At 36.2% G+C, this 21,783-nt stretch overlaps 1 protein-coding gene across 1 annotated transcript; it reads left to right on the forward strand.

Moving 5' to 3' along the window:
- The first annotated feature begins 3,093 nt into the window (after positions 1–3,093).
- On the forward strand, positions 3,094–20,319 carry LOC117322126 (zinc finger and SCAN domain-containing protein 12-like). Its single transcript, XM_033876890.1, has 5 exons — positions 3,094–3,305; positions 9,548–9,673; positions 12,250–13,006; positions 13,689–14,985; positions 16,422–20,319. The coding sequence occupies exons 1-5, from the start codon at positions 3,097–3,099 to the stop codon at positions 16,937–16,939; spliced, it is 2,907 nt and encodes a 968-aa protein (XP_033732781.1). The 5' UTR covers positions 3,094–3,096; the 3' UTR covers positions 16,940–20,319.
- The last annotated feature ends 1,464 nt before the right edge of the window (positions 20,320–21,783 follow it).

Consider the following 21,783-nt stretch of genomic DNA (forward strand, 5'->3'; position numbering starts at 1 on the left):
GGTGTACTACAAATATATTTTGCTCCATCCAAGAGGGTAAACTGGTATCCGATCTGTTTCTTTTATAATTACATCGATGGTTTTGTGCTTTATTTATTTATTTAAAATGGTCTTTTTTAAAGGAGTTATGTATTGATAGTAATTAAAATGTTGATTCCATATTACTTTCCAATTACTGAATGACGTTTTTATCTGTAAATATTGAATAAAATTTTATGAAACTTAAAAAGCCTGGGTTGTGTTGTGCTTTATTTATTTATTTAAAATGGTCTTTTTTAAAGGAGTTATGTCTTGATAGTAATTAAAATGTTGATTCCATATTACTTTCCAATTACTGAATGACGTTTTTATCTGTAAATATTGAATAAAATTTTATGAAACTTAAAAAGCCTGGGTTGTGTTGTGCTTTATTTATTTATTTAAAATGGGTTTTTTAAAGGAGTTATGTATTGATAATAATTACAATGTTGATTCCATATTACTTTCCAATTATTGAATGACGTTTTTATCTGTAAATATTGAATAAAATTTTATGAAACTTAAAAAAAGGGTTGTCACATGAACACAGTTCCCTGATAGTTAAGCTTCTGAACTCTGACCCCTATCTGAGAAAGTGTCCTAGGCTCGGCTATAACCGGAACAAGGACATTAATCCTCGTCAATCAACCCCTATCTGAGTATAATGATAATCGTTATAATTCCAATTTTTAACTTAACTCTAGAACACATGCCGTGCTATGTTATGACCACCGGTACAGTTGAAAGATTCATTTACATTAAATTAAATTCGACTTTACTGGAACTTTTATAACTACAACTGTATTTTTTATATATAAATGTATTTTACCTACACATACCGTCATGAAATCATCGCCCATTGTCGCAATGATCATCCCAAAACGTCGTGTTACGGTAACGCGACTTAAATACAAGGTTGATCTCAGGTTTTTGGTCTTGATTTACTTCTTTTACAACCCTTCCCACAGGAAAGGTATTGCTTTGCCCAATGTACTATATGGTTATGTACGTATGGTTATTGAACAAACATATAGACATTATGTAAACGTGTTCCAATCGTGCAAAATAAGGTAAAGTCAACACAAATTATCATTATAAATGCTGTACAAGGCTCGTCGTTTCAAGAAAACAGGACAACGTAACTATTCGGACATCGTTAAATGACGGACTTAAATTGTCCAAACACTTAACTGTATATCATAATACGGTACTCATTCACCCCTCAATGCATTTCTCTGCATACACCTACAAAGTAACTTGGCTACGATGATTCAAACTGATATCATTTTGTTATCTGTGCTGAAACAGATTAGTTCGATCATTTATTTCACCAGCAGTTTTATATTATAAACACCAGCCTTTAAACTATGCCGTTTATATGGTGTTCCGTTAGGGCCAAATGTCCAATATCGCTCCTTCGCTCCTTCGACCTAAACGCGAAGGAGCGAAAACACGATGGCGAAGGAGCTATTACTTCGCTCCTTCGCCATCGTGTTTTCACTCCTTCGCTCCTTCGCATTCGGAAGTTCGATGGAGGTATACTAGTATCGAAAAGTGTCCGTTTTTTTCTATTCCCTGATTTATGTTTAGTGGTTTCAGAAATTAGAAAAATGTCTCTAGTACACTATACATTTGTATATTGATATACGACATTATTTTAATAAATTAAGTTGCACAAAATTGACCTACAAGGACTACCAATTCATGTGCATACATGTATATTTGAATGTACACAACTTTAGGTTCAAAATTAATTTTGTGCTCGACTCTTTGATTCTGAATGAGAATAATATTGCAAAGAACAGGAACAAAATGTAATCGTTCACCACAATGAAATACATAAAACTTTCAAACATTCAGAAATATTACTTTTCTATCTATGATTTGATCCTTAATTAAAGATATTAATCTATTTGCATGTATAGTAATGACTACCATATATTATATTTAGAAACACGTGACACCACCAGAAAGTTGGAAAACAATAATTTCAGAATAACACCACCATTATGAGTATTTATATCCCCTGCAACTAAAACGAATTATTGATTATGTAGTGTAAGGTATCTTCCAGCAGCTATGCCATGCTCCGGCATCCCAAAACCTGTCCACTCCCTTCGATTTCCTCCTTTTGATATGAAGATTTAATAGTGTTTATAAATGAAGCCTTAAATACCTTACCAGGCTACCAAATTGTTAGAGTTCTACATAAAAAAATAATAACGCAACACTTATTTTGAGTTAAATATTGTTGTTTTATCATATATATTCTATAATTTTCAAAAATGGTTAATCAACACTTTAAATTCAGTATTTTTCCGTCGACTTTCAGTACAATTTTCCCTAGACAAAAAAGGTGTGTTCCAAAAATTTCAGTGGTACATGTATTTTCCCAAATGGAAAACAGTAATAAGATAACTACAAGTACTAAGTATATTAAACTGAAAGTCAAATGAAGTGTGGGCGGAGAGAAGTTTTCATAAATAGTTCGGTTCATTGAGCCACTTTTTCAACTTTAAGATGGATAAGATACATATATACATACAGTAGGATCAGTCGAAATACTATAAGACGTGGAACATACTATTGGAGAAATTTTTATATTAACCTTAATAGCGGTGACAATTTCAATTAAACTCCAATTTTCCCGTTTCTTGAGACCAAGATTCTTTAAACGTCTCTTCAAGGTACGGTAGCTACAAAATTATTTGGAATACTTATGCATGCATCACATAAAATAAAATCAATCAATCAATTACTCTCCATCGAACTTCCGAAAGCGAAGGAGCGAAGAAGCGAAAACACGATGGCGAAGGGGCGAAAACACGATGGCCTTCGCCATCGTGTTTTCGCTCCTTCGCCATCGTGTTTTCGCTCCTTCGCGTTTAGGTCGAAGGAGCGAAGGAGCGATATTGGATATTTGGTCCTAACGGAACACCATACGTTTATCTTTTTTAAAGACATTTCTTGTTTATAATAATGTTTCGGGTGTCTGCCCGGGTTATCCGGAACTATTTTCCCCATAGTTCCTGACTTTACCACATACCCTCCCTTGATCACTTCCGGAAACAACATAAAATGGCTGACACAAACATAACAGCAAAGCAGCGCCTCAAAAGAGGTACACTGGTATCCGATAAAGAAAGACGGGAACGCAAGCAAGGTATGGACAGGCAGCGACAGAAGTCTCGCATCTGTGTCGGTGAACAGATTGGAAGATGGATGGCTGTGAAGGTCAGCATCGGTCTGTCAAAAAACGAAGATGTTGCAAAAATGTTACTGGACAGGTACGTAATAATCAGACTACTGAGTAGGCAAGTTATTGGCAGGCCGATTTTTTTTGACACGCTTGAGTGTCAATCGTGGTATTATGCATATAACTGATACTGTTATTGGGACGTTTATCTTTCTCTTTCCTATTTTTTATCATAATTATGTCAAATTACCGTTTAGGCCCATTTGCATTTGCACCAGACAGCCAGATCAACACAGGTAGTCGGCACAGGTACATATCGCAGATATTGGATTTTAACTGTGACAGTGGCATTAATTAAAAGACATGAGTTCATAATGATGGATTTGTATAAAGTTGGGGGAAACCACTAACTAGCGTATAATATGCAAGTACAAGATGTGATAAACAGAATCTCAATTGGCTATATGTTATATGGAATTTATTTACTAAACTTCCTTAAAAGATTGATATGGCTTTACCTAAGGGCTAGAAACATATTTTATTATTAAACTTAATTATATTAAATAAACTCCAAATTAAATAGCCAACAAGTGTAAAATCTTCTGAATGATTAATGAATACCGTATCTATGAATAGTGATTTTTCCCCACTTTGACATATGCATGTCATACAATATTTAAAGACAAAATAACTCAAAGTCCATATAGGATAGTTCTGGAATTTTGTTTTTTCCTTAAGAGGGAATAACCCGGTAAATTATACTAGATACAATGTAGCTCTATATCATATGCAGGGTCCATGCAGTACCTATTATTGTCGCAAATTTAAACATTATATTACTGTGACGTCATGATAATAGGCATGGACCCAGTATAGCTATAGCCACAATATACTGTTTTGGTTAGAGAGAATTTCTCTTTAGTTTTCTGTTGTCATCGGTTGGCACCCTGGTTTTGATTTGAAGCAGAAGCACTGAAATAAATATTTAAGCTTTAAATTGTTAGTCATGAATGCTGGATTATAAGCTTATCTCCAATGGGGTCTTCTACTTGTAGTGAGTGTAGTTACTGTAAGCAGAGACATATATAGAGAGATTGGCAGCTCTCTATTTGCCCTTATGTCTACGTGGTGGCCCCTGACCTTCCCACAATCCTTTGCGGTCGCTCTGTTCTGTCTTCTCTTGATGCCATGATGGAGAAAACTTGAAAACCAGACACATAATTATCGATATTTTCTATTTGAAATCATCACCAAGATCCAATGATGTGCTTTAATTTCATTAATATCAAAGTGCAGAAGTGTCAACAATATGAATTATACCACAATTTGCTGTCAAAGTGTTCGTATTTTGAGTATGAAAGTCAAGCACACCACAGGGAAGATCGGCGGGAATCTCCAATTTACCTATGGTGTTTTCGAAAATACGGATAAATGACAACAATGTGCATGATAAACAAGACCATATCCCATAAGTATGATAGTTTTTGGATAATGTAGTAACTTTTGTAGTGGCCTAAATTAAACGATGTGCTTTTTGTGTGCGTTTAAAATTGACGATGTTTTGGTCTGACGTAATGGCGGCTTAATTACAAAACTAGGACATGTCGAATAGGACCCAATGGATTTTCGAAAATACGGATTAATGACAACAGTGTGCATAATCATCAAGACTATATCCTATAAGTATGATAGTTTTTGGATAATGTAGTAACTTTTGTAGTGGCCTAAATAAAACGATGTGCTTTTTGTGTGCGTTTAAAATTGACGATGTTTTGGTCTGACGTAATGGCGGATTAACCAGAACATGTTGAATAAGTTCCAGTACATCGATACACACATGCGCAAAGCCCAATTTACCTGTGCTCGCGTGTGTTTGATAAGGGGACAAGGCGCTCTCGATAAGGGATATGCTTGAGTGGTCACGAATAAAGGGAGCCACCACTTGTATGGGAAAATAGTGATGTTACTTATCTCTCTATATATGTCTCTGCTGTACAGATTGCAGAATAAAACCCCCAAAAGTAAATTTTTTTTTTAGCGCTTTTTTTTCCAAAAAAAAAAAAATAAATTTTTTTCAACTATATTAATGTGATTTGGGTGTAAATTTTTTGACATTTTTTGTAACCCCGCGCCGACGATTCAAAAAAAAAAAACCCCGGGGGCCGGCTTTTCCACCGGCCCTTAAAGGGCAAAATCTACCGTTTCCGACTTGGTTAATTAAAAATTTTATATTAATTCCCAAGGGCAATTTTTAAAAAGATTCCTTTTTTGGGGGTACCGTATCTTCTCCTTTTTGGGGGGGGGGGGGGGGGTTGGGTTTTTTTTTTTGGGGGGGGGGGGGGGGGGGGGTTGGGGGGGGGGGGGGGGGGGGGGGGGGGGGTTATCTCGTCGTGTACATCTGGCTCTATATCATTGATATTACTCTGAATTAAATCTAATATACCATCGGGATTACAAACCTTCTTTGAAAATACTACATCATCTGGATCTAACTGTGCGCTCTTATGTATAGCTTTAAGTTTGAATGGACCTACTCCTATTAACCCCCTCTTGATTTCGTTACAATAGTAATTCTGGAGATAATAAAAAGACAAAACTGTACTATCTAACGGTAATTCTTTCCAATTATTTAAAGATTTAATTAAGCTATTAGTCCCCTCCACAATGTTATTTGTAATACCCATATACTTGTTACCTACACCTAGCTCCGATAGTACCCACCAACCTGAATATTTCTCTATATCTCCCTTAACACTAGAATTGAAATAGTCTACAAAAGGTTCGCTCCATTTCTCAGAGACCTTATCTAGCATAGTCAAAAAATCACTTTCACTATCACATCTCAAAAGTTGAAGAATATCTTCCATGTAAATAGATATATCACTACTCCCCTTATGTTGATTCAACCAAAACCTGATATCTCTACGAATATGATTCCAACAAAAAACCAACTTGATATTTGGAAAAACTTCCTCTAAAGAATTTTTAATGGCTAATTAATGGTTAAATCACATTATACTTTGTTTTCATCACTCTACTTTGAATATTGTTTTTCTTTTGATGATTTGTGTAATTTGATATTTCAGTTAATAACTTTAAATGTGCGATAAATATACATATTTTATTTTTTTGTCTTAACAATAACACTCAATTGGAATTAAGTTTAATCTCAAGCCAATTTTTTATGTTTTAATCACAATCAATTCACATATATCACTAAAGGCTTTACTAATGTACAGTCACAAAGCTCGAGATCGGTAGAGTTATCTGCCCTTAGCACGGGCTCGGTGAAAGCTCGGTAAACACGGCGAGTTCATTGATCGTCGGCGCGGTTACAAAAATGTCAAAATTTGACACCAAGTCACATTAGATATATGTTGAAATTTATATTTTTAGAATCAGCTATATTTACTTGTTGTTTGTATCTATTAATATTTCTCAATAATAGCATGTATCGGAAATAATCAGCAAAAAAACATGAATAGTCACGCTTGATTGCGGGCTACACAAATTCTCCCCCTAGAAAATGAAAATCGTCGATTTAGGACGTTAAAATACATTTTAAGAAAATCCACTTACACGGATTGATTTAAAACCTGAAATCAAATCTTTGTAGAAAAAATCACTTTAATCCATTCAGTAATGAAGGTGAAAAACGAAAATATCCAAAGCTCGGGCTCGGGTCTTCGGCTCGGGCTCGGCTCGGGATACACAAATTCTCTACCACCAACTCTTTTGTGTTCTATTTATAGAAACAGGTGATTTCCCAGATCATATCAGACATCGTTTTCTTTGACCTAATAATTGATTTACAATGTCTTTTACTAGCTTTCTGTTCTGAACAAAAGTTATTTATCAACAAGAATGAAGTCTTTACTTTATCTTCAAATAAAGATGGTAAGTTATTATTTGTATGTGTGTTTAGTTTTGGGTGCTCTTTGCACTGACATGTCATCTGTAGCCTGTAGGAATTCACAAAATGTGGCGAAAACATGTGTTTCAGTTACTTAATTTGTTGAAGAAAATTGAACACATAAAGTAGCAAAATATTTCACATGAATTATTACTTTTGAACACCATTTTGACACCATTTTGACACTCAGTCAAAGATTTATTTCCTTGAAAAAAGGTAGGGGCGCCCTTATTAGGGTAGGCGCCCTTATTAGGTCAAATACGGTATGTTATATGGAATTTATTTACTAAACTTCCTTAAAAGATTGATATGGCATTACCTAAGGGCTAGAAACATATTTTATTATTAAACTTAATGTATATTAAATAAACTCCAAATTAAATAGCCAACAAGTGTAAAATCTTCTGAATGATTAATGAATATCTATGAATAGTGATTTTTCCCCACTTTGACATATGCATGTCATACAATATTTAAAGACAAAATAACTCAAAGTCCATATAGGATAGTTCTGGAATTTTGTTCTTTCCTTAAGAGGGAATAACCCGGTAAATTATACTAGATACAATGTAGCTCTATATCATATGCAGGGTCCATGCAGTGCCTATTATTGTCGCAAATCTAAACATTATATTACTGTGACGTAAAATGGTGCAGCATATTGCAAGTATTATCATATTACTGTGACGTCATGATAATAGGCATGGACCCAGTATAGCTATAGCCACAATATACTGTTTTGGTTAGAGAGAATTTCTCTTTAGTTTTCTGTTTTCATCGGTTGGCACCCTGGTTTTGATTTGAAGCAGAAGCACTGAAATAAATATTTAAGCTTTAAATTGTTAGTCATGAATGCTGGATTATAAGCTTATCTCCAATGGGGTCTTCTACTTGTAGTGAGTGTAGTTACTGTAAGCAGAGACATATATAGAGAGATTGGCAGCTCTCTATTTGCCCTTATGTCTACGTGGTGGCCCCTGACCTTCCCACAATCCTTTGCGGTCGCTCTGTTCAGTATTCTCTTGATGCCATGATGGAGAAAACTTGAAAACCAGACACATAATTATCGATATTTTCTATTTGAAATCATCACCAAGATCCAATGATGTGCTTTAATTTCATTAATATCAAAGTGCAGAAGTGTCAACAATATGAATTATACCACAATTTGCTGTCAAAGTGTTCGTATTTTGAGTATGAAAGTCAAGCACACCACAGGGAAGATCGGCGGGAATCTCCAATTTACCTATGGTGTTTTCGAAAATACGGATAAATGACAACAATGTGCATGATAAACAAGACCATATCCCATAAGTATGATAGTTTTTGGATAATGTATTAAATTTTGTAGTGGCCTAAATTAAACGATGTGCTTTTTGTGTGCGTTTAAAATTGACGATGTTTTGGCCTGACGTAATGGTGGCTTAATTACAAAACTAGGACATGTCAAATAGGACCCAATGGATTTTCGAAAATACGGATTAATGACAACAGTGTGCATAATCATCAAGACTATATCCTATAAGTATGATAGTTTTTGGATAATGTAGTAACTTTTGTAGTGGCCTAAATAAAACGATGTGCTTTTTGTGTGCGTTTAAAATTGACGATGTTTTGGTCTGACGTAATGGCGGATTAACCAGAACATGTCGAATAAGTTCCAGTACATCGATACACACATGCGCAAAGCCCAATTTACCTGTGCTCGCGTGTGTTTGATAAGGGGACAAGGCGCTCTCGATAAGGGATATGCTTGAGTGGTCACGAATAAAGAGAGCCACCACTTGTACGGGAAAATAGTGATGTTACTTATCTCTCTATATATGTCTCTGCTGTAAGCATACTTTATTTGACACAATCAAATTTTAGAGCAAAACCGAATTAAAACAGATTAGCAGAATGACGAATTTGTGCACCAACAGTGATTGCCAAAGAAACCAATATAGGTAAACTACAATTAAAACAGTCATAATTTAGCGGATAGCCCAAGTTTCCTCTGGCCCTGACACGATGTCTGGTGTTGGGCCCGAGAAAATTCGGCTATTTAGCAGAATACTTCCAGCACGGAAAAAGCTAATATAAGATTACCATTTAACTATGTACATTTAGACTACATAATTGTGATGGAGCCCTGATTACCATTTAACTATATTTGTACATTTACAATACATAACTGTGATGGAGCCCTGGTGTGACGTATGTGATTTTAAGATCTTTACAATAAGTTTACACACCATGACCAACTCTTGTAATAAACTCCTAAATGTTGTTAGTTTTTACTTTTAAGTTTTACCTATATAGCTATCTTCCAGTACAATCTTTTCATAATGAATTTCTTGGTGTATATATTTGATTCTACATGTAATTAGTCATGAGCTTAATAGGAAGCTTTAATTTGATTCCATCATTTTAAATTCCAGCTGGTGTTTGATCAACAGTTTCTATGTGGATGACCATGGTAACTTTCCAGGCAAAGACTGTTCAACAGAAATACAGTCAAATAAAACTGTATCTCCTCATCACCTACCTGACCAGAGAGACACATGGTAGGTTTCATTACAGTAACCAAGGACACTACAAGGTGTAGCATTCCAGTGTAAATCAGACATGTATATGACTGTAGAAACTCATTACAGTATCTCATGATCAATTTAAGTTCTCATTGTGTCTGAAGTTGGAATTGTTGAAATACACATTTGGTTGATCTTCAAACAAATTCCTATATGATCCAACAATATCTGTATAGTATGTATTCAGTAAACTGATTTTGTTACACATGTATATAGTCTTAGTGTTATATGTATAGTCTAGGTGGTACATGTATAGTCTAGGTGGTACATGTATAGTCTAGGTGGTACATGTATAGTCTAGGTGGTACATGTATAGTCTAGGTGGTACATGTATAGTCTAGGTGGTGTATATATAGTCTAGGTGGTACATGTATAGACTAGGTGGTATATGTATAGTCTAGGTGGTATATGTATAGTCTAGGTGGTATATGTATAGTCTAGGTGGTACATGTATAGTTTAGGTGTTACATGTATATAGTCTAGGTGGTGTATGTATAGTATAGGTGGTACATGTATAGACTAGGTGGTATATGTATAGTCTAGGTGGTATATGTATAGTCTAGGTGGTACATGTATAGTCTAGGTGGTGTATGTATAGTCTAGGTGGTACACGTATAGTCTAGGTGGTACATGTATAGTCTAGGAAGTACATGTATAGTCTAGGTGGTACATGTATAGTCTAGGTAGTAGGTGTATAGTCTAGGTGGTACATGTATAGTCTAGGGGGTACATGTATAGTCTAGGTGGTACATGTATAGTCTAGGTGGTACATGTATAGTCTAGGTGGTATATGTATAGCCTAGGTGGTACATGTATAGTCTAGGTAGTACATGTATAGTCTAGGTGGTACATGTATAGTCTAAGTGGTATATGTATAGTCTAGGTGGTACATGTATAGTCTAGGTGGTACATGTATAGTCTAGGTGGTATATGTATAGTCTAGGTGGTACATGTATAGTCTAGGTGGTGTACATATAGTCTAGGTGGTACATATATAGTCTAGGTGGTACATATATAGTCTAGGTGGTACATGTATAGTCTAGGTGGTACATGTATAGTCTAGGTGGTGTATATATAGTCTAGGTGGTACATGTATAGTCTAGGTGGTACATATATAGTCTAGGTGGTACATGTATAGTCTAGGTAGTAGGTGTATAGTCTAGGTGGTACAGGTAGTCTAGGTGGTGTATATATAGTCTAGGTGGTACATGTATAGTCTCGGTGGTACATGTATAGTCTAGGTGGTGTATGTATAGTCTAGGTGGTACATGTATAGTCTAGGTGGTACACGTATAGTCTAGGTGGTACATGTATAGTCTAGGTGGTACACGTATAGTCTAGGTGGTACATGTATAGTCTAGGTTGTACATGTATAGTCTAGGTGGTACATGTATAGTCTAGGTGGTACATGTATAGTCTAGGTGGTGTATGTATAGTCTAGGTGGTACATGTATAGTCTAGGTGGTACATGTATAGTCTAGGTGGTACACATATAGTCTAGGTGGTACACGTATAGTCTAGGTGTTACATGTATAGTCTAGGTGGTACATGTATAGTCTAGGTGGTACATGTATGTATAGTCTAGGTGGTACATGTATAGTCTAGGTGTTACATGTATACTCTAGGTGGTACATGTATCTATAGTCTAGGTGGTACATGTATAGTCTAGGTGGTACATGTATAGTCTAGGTGGTACATGTATAGTCTAGATGGTACATGTATAGTCTAGGTGGTATATGTATAGACTAGGTGGTACATGTATGTATAGTCTAGGTGGTACATGTATAGTCTAGGTGGTACATTTATGCATAGTCTAGGTGGTACATGTATAGTCTATGTGGTATATATATAGTCTAGGTGGTACATGTATAGTCTAGGTAGTACATGTATAGTCTAGGTAGTACATGTATAGTCTAGGTGGTACATGTATAGTCTAGGTGGTACATGTATAGTCTAGGTGGTGTATGTATAGTCTAGGTGGTACACGTATAGTCTAGGTGGTACACGTATAGTCTAGGTGGTATATGTATAGTCTAGGTGGTACATGTATAGTCTAGGTGGTACAGGTATAGTCTAGGTGGTACATGTATAGTCTAGGTGGTGTATGTATAGTCTAGGTGGTATTTGTATAGTCTAGGTAGTACATGTATAGTCTAGGTGGTACATGTATAGTCTAGGTGGTATATGTATAGTCTAGGTGGTATATGTATAGTCTAGGTGGTGTATGTATAGTCTAGGTGGTACATGTATAGTTTAGGTGGTACATGTATAGTCTAGGTGGTATATGTATAGTCTAGTTGGTACATGTATAGTCTAGGTGGTATTTGTATAGTCTAGGTGTTACATGTATAGTCTAGGTGGTATATGTATAGTCTAGGTGATATATATATCTACCAGTAGTAGGTGGTACATGTATATAGTCTAGGTGATATATATGTCTACTAGACGTACATGTATATGTATCAACTTAATTATCCAAATTGGTGCATGTATGTTATCATGTTCACTCGTACATTTGTATCTATATTTCAAGATTGTCTTTTCTGTTGTAGCTCCAAGATAGTATCCACATTGATGGAAGAGACACTGGAATCACAAAAAGATACTGATATCAGACAGACAACACAGGCTGTGAATGTTGACTTTGTCATGGTTGATACAAATGACTTCAGTCAGAAACCTGTGGAGAATGGAATCACAGAAAGACTATCTGCTGTCAACAGCTCTGATGATACTATACAAAGTGTAGATGGTGATGAGGTGATGCCAGCCTCGAGTGAGCTTTCCAATATAAATGAGATCAAATGCGAGCCGGAGATGTATACAGAAACAGAGCGGAACAGAATGACTGACAGTGTTACATCACACAGTTCCGACGAGAACAGCGATGACAACACCAATGACACGGATGTAGATGACATGTGGGATATCAATATGCCAGATGACAGTGAATATGTCAAGCCCAATGTTCATCAGCCTGATGGAGTAGAGGAAAAAGATGTGATGCTGGACCTGAGCTGTAGTGAGGAGGAAGTTGATCAGGACAATTCATCCACAATCAGACATGACGATGTCTTCCACGACAACAGCCCTGAACCGCAAATCCAACTTACTCCCTCAAAGCAGCGAAAGGCAAGGAAAATCTCTAAAAGGAAGTATAAAGTGAAACCTACAGTAGCCTCAAGGAAAAGGACTGCCTCCTGTCCAGAGGAAGGGCATCGTCAGAGTACAAGATTGAAGAAGAAAGGGCGCCGATCCTATGTGGATGTCGACGTACAAGAGACCTTTGAGGCTAATAGGGATAAAGAGGTTTGTATAAGAGGGTTTCAAGGGATAAAATTTAACTGTTTCTGTCTGGGATTTTCCTACAATAGAAACAGGGTCCGTTAAAAGGACCCATTCCCCTAAAAAAATCTTTTGAAAATTCCCAATTTGCCCCTGAAAAATTCCCAATTTGGAAGTCACTTTTGAATGATTAAGTAAGTTTTATCTACAAAGACCTATACTAAGGTACTTTTGAACAATAAAAATCAGCTGTAGATAACAAAATGAAATCATAATATAAAGGCAATATTCATCAAAGAAAAACCGAAATTTGTATGAATTTCACTATTTTTTGTTTTTCCCAATGCCACATTTTGTCGCATAGAAATTCCCAATTCAATGGAACCCGGACCCAGTTGAAAAGTTGTAGGAAAGTCTCTGTGTGTGGAGATAATTTCCTCTTTATTTATTCATATCAGACTATCATTGATCAAATTCTAATAAAGTAAAGTTAATAGCTATATTGGTAATATAGTTGAGTAAATGAAAAGTTGAACATAGGGTGAAATTTTCGAAACGTTACAATTACTGTAAATCATTTTCTAATCGTTTCAGGGACTTCACAATACTGTTTGAAGGTAATCATGTGTAACGTACAAGTTCCCTATCATTAAATTACAAATGGCTGATCTTTTAAAGCTATATGTTTGTTCTGTGTATGTTTTAGAGACAACCTGACGATGAGAGTCTTCAGAGTGGCCAGGAGAAGCAGTATAAACTTTACAACGAAGATTTCAGCAGTATACATCCCAAAAAACGACACACGGCAAGGTACTCGGAGGGAAACTCTACTGTACCGGAAATCCATCTGGAGAGACAGGGAATCTCCACACAAACAGATGGTAAACCAGGTCAGAGGTCAAGGCCAAAGGTTAAAGATAAAACTGATCACACCAGGGTACCTAGGAAGGAGAATCTCAGTTATGATGCAGCAAGTGAACTTCGGGACATTGAGACATTTTCAGATGAAGTCGATTTAGACTCTGATTTTTTGGAAGAACCCGATCCTAACGATTCAGATTATGATCCAGAAATAGATATAGCGGAACCACCACCTAAAAAAAAGCGAAAGTACACAAAGCGCAAAAAGGAGGAAAAAGAGAAAACCACAGATGAAAGAGAATGTCTGGCGGGAAATGATGATGGAACAGATAAGGAGAAATCTGGGAAAAAGACACGAGGGAGGCAAAAAAAACGTGCTAAAGGAGAAAAACTGAACGCTTTACCAGGTAGCAGACGGTCTGATAAGTACTTTCCAGATATCAATGTCCAGTTGGAGGACCACAAGGATAAATACGAAGTAATCACGTGGACAAGTCATTGCAAGAAAGACCGAGGAGTGGATGTGGAGCAGAAGTCTTTTCATGGGTATGGCTGTAAGATGTGTGGTGGTGTGTTTAAAACGACAGACAGGTCAGTGATGGAGGTCCACCTGAAGGAGCACATGCAGGGCAAATTGACTTGTGGCGAGTGTGGTCTGGTTTTTAGTTACTACACACAACTGAGAAAGCACCGCCTCAAGTTACATGTGGAGGCCAAGTACACGTGCGAGGAGTGTGGCCAACAGTTCCACTACATCAAAGTCCTCCATACCCACCTCTCCAAGGTACACAACAAAAATGTGTACCAGTGTAAGAAGTGCCAGATGAACTTCCAGTCGAATGCTGACCGCAAGGCACACAGCCTGGAGGTTCACCCAGAATGCTTTGAAAAATGTAAAGTGTGTGGCGAAACGGTGAACATGACACTTTGTAAAAATGCCATGGAGCGTCATATGCGGTCATACTGGTGTCATCGGACTGCCAGCTGTATCTGTGAAATCTGTGGTAAGGAAGTGCAAAGACTATCCATCAAAACACACATCCGACGAGTGCACCACAAGACCAAGACACTACGCTGTGATATCTGTGACTTCTCTACTCATCTAGGCTCAACTTACAAACTCCATATGATGACACACACAGGTAAAATCCGTGAAATGTTCATTTGTTCTGACATGTATTCATGACTTGAATAACACTAATTTTGATATAGATTATATATATCATTAAAAGTTTGATTGTTTAGGGTACAGGAGCTTGGCACCGATTCCTAACCCATGTTAACGTTCCATATATCAGAACCATGGGAATATGCAGATTGTATGATTTGTGATTCATACAAATGATAAAAAGTGCTGGAATCTTGGGTCAGTGTTAGTTGTGAAAGTGCTGCAATTTATTTGCATCCAGTTGGTGCTTGGACTTCATACATGCTGTATACATGGTGTAAACATGCTTTTTTCAGATTCCTTATAATTAAGAATGAATACAATAATTAAAAAAAAAGAACTTATGAAAATATTTTGATCAACAATGAATTTTGTGTCGCCTGCATGGGTAGTAGAAGCTGAGCCTACACACTAAAAATATTTCAAGGATTTCTGCATTTTTGGGGTGAAAATCTCAAGTTCCTGAACTTGGTAAAAAAAAATCAATGTTAAGGTTTTGCATATAGCTCTAGCATATTAGGCTCTTTCTGACAAACTATTTTAAAAAGCTAGAGCAGCCAAACTTGGATTATAGGTGTATCCTGGGATGTTTACCTGTGGTAATAGATGCACTAGTATGCTGTACATATATATATTGGGTATAGTTGAGGAACAATCTGTTTATATTGGATATGGGGAAGGGGCAATCTGTACATTACTACATATTGGGTATGGGACCTCCGGGGAGGGACAACTAAACATATTGGGTATGGGTATGGGGAGGGGCAATCTGTACATATTGGGTATGGGGGAGGGGCAATCTGTACATATTGGGTATGGGGAGGGGCAATCTGTACATTACTACATATTGGGTATGGGACCTCCGGGGAGGGACAACTAAACATATTGGGTATGGGGAGGGGGAGGGGCAATCTGTACATATTGGGTATGGGGGAGGGGCAATCTGTACATATTGGGTATGGGGGAGGGGCAATCTGTACATATTGGATATGGGGGGAGGGGCAATCTGTACATATTGGGTATGGGGGAGGGGCAATCTGTACATATTGGGTATGGGGGAGGGGCAATCTGTACATATTGGGTATGGGGGAGGGGCAATCTGTACATATTGGATATGGGGGGAGGGGCAATCTGTACATATTGGGTATGGGGGAGGGGCAATCTGTACATATTGGATATGGGGAGGGGCAATCTGCATATTGGGTATGGGGGAGGGGCAATCTGTACATAAAAGGGTATGTAGAGGGGTATGTTCAATCATGCATGTACAAATACAGAGGTACATAGATGTTGTTAACCTACTTGTATTTTCATAGATTTTATACCAGTTGCTCAACATGTATTTCTAATGTGGAAAGAATGATCTGGATAAGTTTGTTATAAATCATGTAAATGATTTCTGACTTTCAGGTGAACATCCAGTGAAGTGCTCGTTGTGCGACTTCTCCTGTATCCGTAGTTACCAGCTGACATCACACATGAGGACTCACACAGGCCACAAACCTTACAAGTGTGACCAGTGTAACTATGCATCTGCCTGGAATGTCCAGCTCAAGGACCATAAGAAAGCCCATTTCAGTGAAGACCGGGTCAATTGTGATACATGTAACATTGTATTCAAAGATCGACGTGGGCTTAACATGCATATTTCTAAGGAACATGCTAATACATCTGTTCCCGATTCTCACTTGGTGAAGAAAAATCCCGCCGACACAAGCAATTACATGGCCAGAGAAAACCCAGGTGATTCTGGCTCTTATATAGCACAGGGACATCATGGTAGTATAAATGCTTACAGTGGTCATGGTAATCCAAGCTCATCAGATAATTACATTGTTCGTGGAAATCTGGGTGTACCAAGCTCTTACATCAGAGGGAATCCTGGTGCGGCAGATGCTTATGTTGCCAGGGGAGGTAACTTATACTGATTATTACAACATGCATAATGAAATATCTGACTAATATCTAGGGCTTGATACAAATAATCAGAAATGAGAATCCTGTATAGAACGAATGCTTACCCGGTATATACAATGTACATGTACATTCAGTTGATGGAACAGGATGTTTTGTGATACATCATGTTGAATTGTTATACATTTTGTATACGGTTTGCCACACAATACAGAATTGCTAATTAGAATATCTAATTTAGTGTTGCTTTTGTATAGATTGTTTTTGGTTTATGTATCGTACATGATATGTAACTGGATATACATGTTAGTGCTGTGTCAAAAAGTAAAATGATACCGGTAATTTCATTTGTGTAATATCGATAAACAATTTTGATACTGTCTTTTATGTGTATTCAAGTATGATGACCAAGGCCGAGAGTAAAATAGGATCTTTCCTGATGGTAGGATATAGAAATCTGTTCATTTGTTTATATTTTTCCTCCCAATATGAAATCATGTAGTAGTAAACCAGTGTATATGTCAAAAAACAGTGAAGATGAATATTTACAGTGAATGAGAAATGACCAAAGTTACACACTAATACAGTATTACATTATAGTTCTTTGTATTGTTGATCTAGTGATGTCATACAATTCATGATGTGATATGTGATAGGAAAATCAAATCGCCTAGTTCCACCAGACACACTTTTTCCCTCACAGACTTCACAGGTCGATCCCGTAGTTGTTATAGCTAATAGGGATGGGATCAACTGAGCTCACATGTGCAATAACGCCACTCAAAATAGTGTAACATTATCATTTTATGTTTCTTAACCACGTCTCAAATCGATAGCGTCATCAATTTCGATGGGCATACATGATGATATAATGAAAAGGTTTCACATTACCTTAGAATTTGGTACTTGTTTTTAAGTATGTGAAAAAAATTATCAAACAAAACATGGGCTTGTACTGTGAATAAGGATAGCGCTCTCAACCCTCGTGTCCACAGTACAGGCCCATGTAAGATTCTATAATCTGTTTTAACCCTCTTGCAAGATTTTACCCAGAGCAGTCAGAATAACAAAGAGAGTACTGTGCATTCTGGGCGGAACATTATACCCTGTCAAATGCCATATACTGTAATATACTATCTTGCATTTGCATTAAAATATGGTTTACATTTTCTTAAGAGGGGCTAGTTAGCTTGCTATAAATCTCACCTTTCACTACAAAGTCATTGTTCCATTTTCTAACAGTTTGTGGAAAACAAGTATTTCAAAGTCTGTAACTCATTCAACACAGCTTGTTATCGTGATTACATCTTGATTACAAAGCCTACCAAGTTTCAAAGAAATCGGTAGAACATTGTAGAAGGAGATTTCCGGACAACATTCAAATACTGGAACGAACAAAAGGCAATACTTTTTGCAAAAAAAGTTGAAATAAAATTCTTTTCAGGCAAACACAATTTCACATCATGATTATAAAGCCTGCATAGTTTCAAAGAAAAGGTAAAAAAATGTAGGGGATCTCCCAACAAAAATCAAATACTGAAATAAACAACGGGCAATAACTTTTGCAGAAACAAATTAATCAAAATTCTTTTCAAAGGAACACAATTTTATATCATGATTATAATAGATGTACCAAGCTTCAAAAAGGTCAGTTGAAAAATGTTGATCGCCAAACTAACATAAACACACAGTACCATATGATAGTCCTGTCAAATGACACATGTATAAAAAAACATTATAGTAATTTATTTTTTGAAGCTACTGAATTAGCCAGCATTAAATATAGTATTAATTAAAATACATATTATTGAAAAGTATTAGCTTTAAGGTTTTTAATTAAGTTTGATTTAACTGTGCCATATATATTTAATGACTTTACCTGTGTTTAAACCACAGGGGCTTGACATATCCATAATGACATAAATTATAAGTTATCTGAGGGTTAGACCCTGGGATTAAACATTCATTCTCAGATATTGGATGTGTCAAGGCGCTGTGGTTAAACTTAATATATTTTTATTTACTACTATTAAAAATTATATTAAAAATAATTTGTTTTTTAGATGCAATTTTGTATCAAATAATTAAGGTAGTGATATATATACATGCCGTATGTCTTGTACATATTGGTAAACATATTGTATACCAGTGAATAATCAGAGACTTTTGTTTATTTGTTTATTATTGATCATTGTTTCTGTGTCTTTGTTATATTAAAATATTTTCATTTTCTTAATCATTGAAAAGAGACATTAAAAAATCTGACATCTTGATCAATGACACTGCCCCCAAGCCATCGACCCTACATTTGTACAGCTACCAGATCTTCTATTACCTGAAATAGCAATTTTCTAAAACACAACTGGTTAAATTTTAAAGATGCCCCTTGCCAAGTATATTAGAGTATTACATATTATGTAACAGAAGGATTTTGTTCTTGCTTACAGCAATGGGGTGGGTCCGTAATGACGGAGAAGCCACATGCATCTCTTAAACTATCAGTGTTTAACCCATTAACTTCAACAGTATTAAGATAAAAGAAAATCTTTTATTTGTAGAAAAAAAATAGTCAGGTGAGTGTCGATGATCAGTGACTTTGTTGTTTGTTGGGCACTGTTATTTACATTTCCTGGTGCATTTTGGTCTTTGACTGGTAAATCAAACCTCCAAGTCGTTAATAGCTCATGATGTAAACTGAAGCTTTGTACTGGAACGGAACAGTCGTAACAGAAATTTTTCCTATACAGTTTGTACAATAATTATATATAATTAGCTATCAGAAATTGAAATGTATGATCATTGTGATAATGCTTGCTTTAAAATTTAGATTTTACCATATTCTGCTTATAATGTTTGATACATGTTCTTCCGCATACCAAAGACCCCATGTATACTTGTAAACAAGTGATTTACTACATAATTATGAAAGTTGGTTCATAATTGTTTTAAAATGATTTAAGTTGAGTTATTTTTATAAACGAGTTCTGCACAAAACAAGATGAGCACAATGTTTTTATTTGCTGTTGACAAGCAACTGTACGTGGTATTAGAAAGTCTATATATATGTGCCATTATTAAACTGTCTCTTTGATTTGCATTTTGGTAGTGATATGTTAGTCGAGTCTTAGAATGTGCCTTTAATTTACGACTCGATACAAATCCAGTAAAACTGGTTATTTGACTGTATATGTTAATTAGAGCTTTATAGTTAAATTGTTGATCATTAAATTAGAAAGTGTCTTTTTTACATTTTCAAATATCTTTAGTTTAAATATGGCATACAAATGCACATGAAGTTTAAAGATTAAAATTTTAGTACACGTTTATATGTATTATTGTTTGATCAATGAGATTGATGGCTGATAGAGAAATAATAAAGTTATCTCCAAATAATCGCCCATCTCTTGTAGTTTGTGTCACATAACCTTTCAACATACATGTATACTGTATCATTGTGTATAAATTAAACCTTCATTGTTTTCTTGGTTGCTATAGAAACACAAATATGAATATAATGAATATTGTTGTGTTTATAATTATTTTATTTGATTGTACCCTCAAAATGATTAGAAAGCTCCAAACCACCAGAGACAGTGCACACAAATATTTTATGTTATACTGTACTTGATATATACCTCCTGCGAACAAAACTAGATATCTGAATTCAGGCTCTCTGGTTTTTCTGTACTGGTTGCTGCAGATTACTGTCTGTAACAGAGGAAAAATACAAATGTCCAGACCGAGACTCGAACACTAGACGGATGCTCTTACCATTTTAGCTATACCTGACCACTGACTTTCAGCCCATTCCAGTTCAGCAACATTCCTCCCTCCTTCAACAAAGTCTTTAACTTTGAAGACACACACAAGACCCCTTACCATGTCCATGGTTGTTTAGTTAGGTGCCAAATAAAACAGGAGAGGAAAAATTCAACGACCAGACAGGGACTTGAACCCGGGACCTCTGAACTCTATACACTCTAACCATTTGAGTTACCTGGCCACCAGCTTTCAGCCCATACCAGTTACGCTACATGTCTTCTCTATGTTTATCATAGCACCTCAATGTCACTGAATGCTGTAGGTACATAGGTAATATTAATGTAGCATGAGAAAGAGAAAATGTAGCAGCCAGACCAGGTTTCGAACCCAGGACCTCTAATCCAGTTCCACTACATTCCTCCCTCCTTTTTTTTTCCAAGTCTTTGCCGCGAAGACCACAAATTTGGATATCCCCTTGCTAAGCATACTCGCAATGCTTTAAACAAGGGTTAGCAAGCTCCCAATTATGTAACAGGAGAAAGAGAAAATGTAGCAGCCAGACTGGGATTTGAACCTTGGACCTCTGAACACTAGCCGAATGCTCTACCAATTGAGCTACCTGGTCGCTGATGATCGACCCAGTCCAGTTACGCTACATTACAATACTTAAAGTTACCTATCTATATAAATAATGCACATATACTGTATGCAAAGGATAAGTGTGTTTGAACACACAGAAACTATATACAAGGCATTGAATGTTAAAAGATTTATTAAAGGAAACAAGCAAATAGATGTCACGTACATGACGGGGATACACACTTGTCACTTAAATATAAATCTCGCATAATAATATAGGTCACACACAATTGAACTATGAAGGTTTTGTTATGGTACTTTGGTAAGAGGTCATTTTTCAGTCTGCATGTAAATAGCTGTGCTAAAAGTACTCAAATAGAGTTCCTGGGCCAAGATTAGCTTGAAGTCTGTGTATAGTAAATACTTTTTATAATATATAGCTCATTGTCACTGTTATTTGAAAGTTAATATAAACAAGAGATCCCAGAGGGATCTTGGCGCCCACCATTGAATGATC

The sequence above is a fragment of the Pecten maximus genome, chromosome 2 (genome assembly GCF_902652985.1).
Source record: "Pecten maximus chromosome 2, xPecMax1.1, whole genome shotgun sequence".
NCBI lineage: Eukaryota > Metazoa > Mollusca > Bivalvia > Pectinida > Pectinidae > Pecten > Pecten maximus.

What these genes read in the sequence shown, in the direction of transcription:
- LOC117322126 (XM_033876890.1), top strand. Translation starts at nt 3,097, where the DNA reads ATGGCTGACACAAACATAACAGCAAAGCAGCGCCTCAAAAGAGGTACA. An exon ending in GCAAAAATGTTACTGGACAG is followed by an intron (nt 3,306 to 9,547) that starts GTACGTAATAAT and finishes TTTAAATTCCAG; the next exon opens with CTGGTGTTTGATCAACAGTT. An exon ending in CCATATGATGACACACACAG is followed by an intron (nt 14,986 to 16,421) that starts GTAAAATCCGTG and finishes TCTGACTTTCAG; the next exon opens with GTGAACATCCAGTGAAGTGC.